At 44.4% G+C, this 6800-nt stretch overlaps 1 protein-coding gene across 1 annotated transcript in view; it reads left to right on the top strand.

Moving 5' to 3' along the window:
- Nucleotides 1-4864: 4864 nt before the first annotated feature.
- Nucleotides 4865-6800, top strand: part of RGS22 (regulator of G protein signaling 22) — a 151803-nt gene continuing 149867 nt past the window's right edge. Inside the window, exon 1 of the mRNA XM_056124946.1 lies at nt 4865-5003. Within this exon, the coding sequence (XP_055980921.1) occupies nt 4865-5003 (139 nt within the window). The remainder of the gene's footprint in view (nt 5004-6800) is intronic.

The following is a 6800-nucleotide window of genomic DNA, read 5'->3' as shown; positions in this document are numbered from 1 at the left end:
AATCTGTGCACATTTCAGCACCGTGTGTTGAAATGTTCTTCAAATTCCATTTTTAAAAAATAGTTTTCCAAATAATATTTAAAAATTTGAACCTGAGACAGATTGTCTCACAAATTTGGAAAATAAGTATTTGAAATGAAATACAAATAAAATGTTTTTAGAAGCTCTATGAAACATATTCTTTAATTTCAATCTTTCTCTTAATTTTATATCCCCTTCACACAAACTTCTGATGAAACGACTCTTAACACTGGTAACTGGGAAGCTATAAAAGATGAGATGAATGTGCTTACTCATGTTAGTTAATAAACCCTTCTAAACCACGTTTCATACAGGTAGTTTTAAAAATTCCAGAACTCATTTTTCTTTTATATGTATATTTATTTATTTTTAATTAGTGAAACACCATGAGGTACAGTTGTAGACTTACAAACTTTTGTGCTTGGGTTTCAGTTGTACAACGATCGAGTACCCATCCCTCCACCAGTGGCCATTCTCCACCACCAATGATCCCAGTAGCCCTCCCATTCCCCCACCCTCACACCCCCCCCCCCCGTGACAGGGCATTCCCTTTTGCTCTCTCTTTCCTTTAGGGTGTTGTACTTTGCATTAGAGGTTTTGAGTAGCCATCATGTTCGGTATATAGTCTACTTTCAGCGTGTATCTCGCATCCCGAGCAAGTCCTCCAAGCATCCTTTACTTGCTGTTCCCTTCTCTATCTGAGCTGCCTTTTCCCCCAGCACGTGCTGCTGGCTTCCAAGCCGTGGAGCAGGCCTCCTGGTACTGATCTCAACTATTCTTGGGTGTTCGACTCCCATTCTGTTACTTTGTATTCCCCAGATGAGTGCAGTCTTTCTGTCTGTCCCTCTCTTTCTGGCTCATTTCACTTAGCATGGTACTTTCCATGTAGAACCACTTGTATGTAAATTTCATGACTTAATCTTTTCTAACAGCTGCATAGTATTCCAGTGTGTAGATGAAACCAAAGTTTCTTTAACCAGTCATCTGTTCTTGAGCACTTGGGTTTTTTTTCCAAATTTTGGCTATTGTGAACTTGCAGCAATGAACATAGAAGTGCAAATGTCATTTCGACTGTACTTTTTTGCCTCTCTGGGATATATTCCCAGGAGTGGTATTGCTGGGTCAAATGGGAGTTCAATTTCTAATTTTTGGAGAATTGTCCATACTGTTTTCCAAAAGGGCTGAACCAGTCGGCATTCCCACCAGCAGTGAAGGAGGGTCCCTTTCTCGCCACATCCGCGCCAAACACCGGTTGCTTTTGCTCTTTTGGATGTGGGCCAGTCTCTGTGGTGTGAGATGATATTTCATTGTTGTTTTGATCTGAATCTCCCTGATGATTAGTGATGTAGAGCATTTTCTCCTGTGTCTTTTTGCCATTCAGATTTCTTCTTTGTCCAGAACTCTTAAGTCACAGATTTAATTTACTTAATTTGGCTTGGATATCAGTTTTCTGACAAATTTGAGCTGGGTGGAAAGACATGTTTTTTATAATAAGGAGATTTCTTATAATGTATCACTGTCACTGTCCTCCCATTGTTTAACGATTTGCTCGAGCGGGCCCAGTAACGTCTCCATTGGAGAGTTTGTTGTTACTGTGTTTGCATATCGAATACATCACGGGTAGCTTGCCAGGCTCTGCTGTGCGGGCAAGATACTCTCGGTAGCTTGCCGGGCTCTCCAAGAGGGGCGGAGGAATCAAACTCGGGTCGGCCATGTTGGCTGCGTGCAAGGCAAATGCCCTACTGCTGTGCTATCGCTCCAGCCCTTATATAATGGGAAGACGTATTCGATATGCCAAACACAGTAACAACAAAGTCTCCAATGGAGATGTTACTGGGCTCGCTCAAGCAAATTGACGATCAACGGGAGGGCCTTTACCTTTATATAATGTATAAATTTCAAAAAAATGATTTAAGGTTACATGTTTCATTAATAAAACAATAGCAAGGAAGAGGCAAATTCTACCGTTTGAGTAAGTTACTAAAACCAGGGGAAGATCTGAGAATAGTTTTATTAATTTCTTTGATTTTAAGTAACTTGTATGTCAATGTCTATACTACAAATACAAAATTTAAATGAAGCTCTTTTTTGTTTTCTTTTGGTTTTGGTTTGTAGGCGACATCGCTGGTTCTCAGGGGTTACTCTTTGCTCTGCAACAGGGAACACTGCTGGCAGGCTCAGGGGATCAAATAGGGTGCCAGAGATCAAATCCTGGTTTGCTGCAGGCAAACACCCTGCCTTCTGTATTATTCATTAAATGTAGCTCTTAAGTGTAGCTTTTTAATATTATTTTAATAAGACAACTTTAATATGTGAGTTAAGTATAGGTCTATTTAGAAAAATCTTCCTTAAATTTTAGTTTGTCATTTAACTTACAAAAAGTTTTTATTAACTGTTATATATTATAAAACCATTGCTCCATATGGCTTAAATCCTCACACTACTTTATTCCTGCCATTAGGTTCTAACAAAATCCTAATGAAGTCAGAAAGATTTAAAAAATTGAATTTCCGCTGTTAACAGTAGGAGGAGATTTCTGAGATTAAAGGTAGAAAAACATGAATTTCACAGAGTGAAATAGAACATTAACACACTAATGGGTGGGGCGATGCAGGAAGACAGATGTGATAGACTGGGTAGACCAGTGGTCAATGGCTTTCAGGGGCGAAAAAGGAAAAGAAACTTCTTTCTGTTTTTGCTCTTCTGCCTAAAATAGTAAATTTCAGTAAATAATATACTTCTGACAATAGTAAATGTGGGAAGCAGAATGCTAATTCCAACCCATTGAGGTCTTAAACTTGCCTTAGGACCGTTGTTCCTTTTCTGTCATTAGGTTAGGCTTATACTCTGCCTCAGGAGGGTTTCCTATGCCTGTTTCCTCTTTGGAAATAAATGGCCAAAAATCTGTGCTAGTTAAATAAAGAGAAGCTACACTTAGAAATAGCTGATACATAAGGTTGGAACGAATAGGACAGCGGTGGGGAGCTTGGCTTGCACATGGCTGACTGGGTCTATCCCCAGCATCCTTTGTGGACCCCCAAGCACCGCCAGGAGTGATTGCTGAGTGCAGAGCTGGGAGTCACCCCTGAGCATTGCCAGGTGTGGCCAAAAAACAAATAAGTCTTTCTTTCTCTTTCTTTCTTTCTTTCTTTCTTTCTTTCTTTCTTTCTTTTTTCTTTCTCTCTCTTTCTCTTCCTTCCTTCCTTCCTTCCTTCCTTCCTTCCTTCCTTCCTTTCCTTTCTTTCTATCACACCAGAAATTTTCAGGGATTGCTCTTGGTTCTGCACTCAGGAATCATTCCTGGTGGTGCTCAGGGGACCATATAGCATGCCGGGGGATCGAATCCAGGTCAGCCGCATGCAAGGCAAATGCCCTGCTGGCTGTACACTCACTCTGCGCTCTGGCCCCATTAGCATGGATTTTCAAAATCTGATCCTGGGCACTGACATTAAGTTTTCTAAGGTATCTTTATTTTAAATTCTCTCTCTCTTTCTCTCTCTCTCTCTATATATATATATCACGGTCACGGTCCTCCCGTTGTTCATAGATTTGCTCGAGCAGGCCCAGTAACGTCTGCTTCGTGAGACTTAGAGCAGTGGTAGGGCATTTGCCTTGTGCACAGCTGGCCTGGTCAAGTTGGGTTCGATTCCTCCACACATCTCAGAGAACCTGGCTAGCTACCGAGAGTATCTCGCCTGCACGCCAAAGCCTGGCAAGCTACCCATGGCGTATTGAATATGCCAAACACAGTAACAACAAGTCTCTCTATAATATTTATTATTTTTCTGGGCTGGAGCGATAGCATAGTGGTAGGGTGTTTGCCTTACAAGTGACCAACATGGCCGACCCAAGTTTGATTCTTCCGTCTCTCTTGGAGAGCCCGACAAGCTTACTGAGAGTATGTCGCCCGCAAGGTAAAGCCTGGCAAGCTCCCTGTGGTGTGTTCGATATGCCAAACACAGTAACAATTGTCACAATGGAGACGTTACTGGGCCCGCTCGAGCAAATCGATGAACAACGGGAGGACAGTGACAGATTATTTTTCTAGAGAAAAAATATATATTATTTTTCTAGAGAAAATAGTTTTATATACATATATAATTTTTTTAAAGGAAGAGGTCTGGATGGAGTGAAAAGACAATGGACAGGGTATTTGCCATGCACATGACCCCAGGTTCTATCTCTGGCACTCCACATGGTCCTCCAAGCACACTGGGAGTGATCCCTGAGCACAGAGCCAGGAGCAAGCCCTGAGCACTGCCAGTGTGGCGTAACCACTCCTCCCCCAACCCCATTATTTTTATAAAAAAGTCTCTTTTTTTTTAAGGAAAAGGCCAGGGACATAGCGCAGTGGTTGCATGCAGGATTCAGTTTGATTTCCAAGGCTTCCCGGAGCGTTGCTGAGTGTAGCCAGGGAGGCCCCAGAGTAGTGCTGGGGTGACCCCTTAATCTCTGGCACTGCAGGGCCGCCAAGAGTCCCCGCGGGGCCTCCTGAGCCCGCCTTGGGAGCCCGCGCACGGAAATGCCCCTAATTCCCAGCCCCTCTGCGGGCATCTGCCCGGGGCTTTGCCCTCTGCAGCGCCCGCCGACACCAGACCGTCCGCCAGGGGGCACCAGAGACCCGTGCTTGGAGCTTTGTGGCCTCGGTCCGCCCTGCACCCGCCTCGCGACCTGCTTGGAGCTTTGATATGTTTGATGGTGATGTGCTGTGACACTGCCAGATAGGGGAAACGTTCCCTGACTTCATTTCTAGAATGTCTATAGAATAAACTGTGGTAATAGCTATTACTTGGAGTCGGTAATTAAAATATTTGAGCTGGCCTGCAGGGGCTCTGTTTTCCGGATGACTTTGAACCGGCCCCTGGGTGGCCACCCAGCCTGTGCCTTGGCCATCTGTGTTTACTCGCCCAAGGGCTCTGCCCTCCTGGCTGCCCGCCGCCCACTGCAGGCCCGGGAGGCGTGCGAAGCAGCGGAAAACGGAGGTGAGCACCAGCTTGTAGGGCTCCCGCTATGCACCCCTCCCGCCCCCCTCCCAGGAAGGTGATGCAGAGTTAGGTCTTTCCAAGTAAATGCCTCCTTCCAGGTCTCTCTGCTGCTACGTGTTCCTTCCATCTGAATCTGTCCTAAATGTCCCTTGCCAGCTAATTTGCACTAAAATGCGGCTTCAATTATGTTGCACCTATTTAAGATGCAGTTGCATTTAGGATCCCCTTAAGACTCCTTCCTCCCGTCTCTACCTACATTCCAACCTGCATCTTGGCTCTGGCCAGATGAGGTTTCTGTTTTCTAAGCTTCTCCTGCGCTTTCTCCTTCAGCTAAACCCACCAAATCCACAAATCCCCAGTTTCTTTCCATGAGTTCTTTCTCATCTCTCCAACAGGATGGAATATATTTCTTTTCCTTTTTTTTTTGTCTTTTCTTTTTGTCACACCCAGCAATGCTCAGGGGTTACTCCTGGCTAAGGAATTATTCCTGGCAGTGTATGGGTGGACAATACAGGACACTGAGATACCGGGAATTAAACCCGGATCGGCAGCATGCAAGGCAAACACCCTACTCACTATTCTATCACTCTGGCCCCCAGGATGGAATATTTTTACCTTCTTTCAGTCTGCTGTTTTGCTCTTTCTTGCTCTTTCTGGTCTTCTACCATTAGCAATTTCCTTGGGGGGTAGACCAGTTCTCCTCATCTCTCTGCCTCCGGATGCCCAGAGAGTCTGATGGACAGCAAATATTAGCTGAGTTGGCTGAATGTCTGATCCCCATGCACTGTGAACAGTAAAATGAGTGATTGGAGCAAAAGTTCAAATATGGGGGCCAAGAGATAGTGCAGTAATTTGGGCACTTGCCTTGATTGCAGCAAACCTGGGTTTGATCTCCTGCACCCCACATTGTCTCCTGAGAACCAAACTAGGAGTGACCCCTGAGCACAGAACCAGGACCAAGCCCCGAGCATGTTGGGTATGGCCTGAACCACCCCCTTCCACAAAATTATGTTTATACATATACATGCATTAGGTGTTTAGGGAAAAGGGGATTTGCACTATGGATCACTTTATGATTAACTGGTCTAGAATACATTCACAGGGTGGAGTGATAGCACAGCGGGTAGGGCGTTTCACATGGCTGACCCAGGTTCGATTCCTCCATCCCTCTCAGCTGAGAGTATCCCTCCCACACAGTAGAGCCTGGCAAGCTACCTGTGACGTATTCGATATGCCAAAAACAGTAACAACAAGTCTCACAATGGAGACATTACTGGTGCCCACTCAAGCAACTCGATGAACAATGGAGGACAGTACTACAGTGCTGCAGAATACATTCACATAGAAAGTAAGGAATAGGGTAAACTTTTTTTTTAATATATAAAAAATGAATTTATTGTATCATAACTCCCCCTCTTAGATGTTTATCCAAAGTACACAAAAACTTGGGTAAACAGGATATGTAGGTCATTCTTTTTTTTTTTTTTATTAGTGAAGCACCATGAGGTACAGTTGTAGATTTACAAATCTTTGTGCCTGAGTTTCGGTCATACAATGATCAAATACCCATCCCTCCACCAGTGCCCATTTCCCCCCACCCCCCCTCCCACCCTGCCTCTGTGGCAGGGCATTCCCCTTTGTTCTCTCTCTCCTTTTGGGTGTTGTGGTCTGCAAAAGAGGCATTGAGTGGCAATCATGTTCAGTCCATAGTCTACTTTCAACATGCATTTCCCCTCCTGGGAGGATCCTCCAAACACCTTTCATTTGGTGTTCCGAATAGGGTAAACTTTTACA

Source organism: Sorex fumeus, unplaced genomic scaffold, assembly GCF_029834395.1.
Source record: "Sorex fumeus unplaced genomic scaffold, SorFum_2.1 ptg000053l, whole genome shotgun sequence".
NCBI classification, from domain to species: domain Eukaryota; kingdom Metazoa; phylum Chordata; class Mammalia; order Eulipotyphla; family Soricidae; genus Sorex; species Sorex fumeus.
The sequence above is the reverse complement of the archived record's forward strand: the minus strand, read 5'-3'. Positions and strand labels throughout refer to the sequence as shown.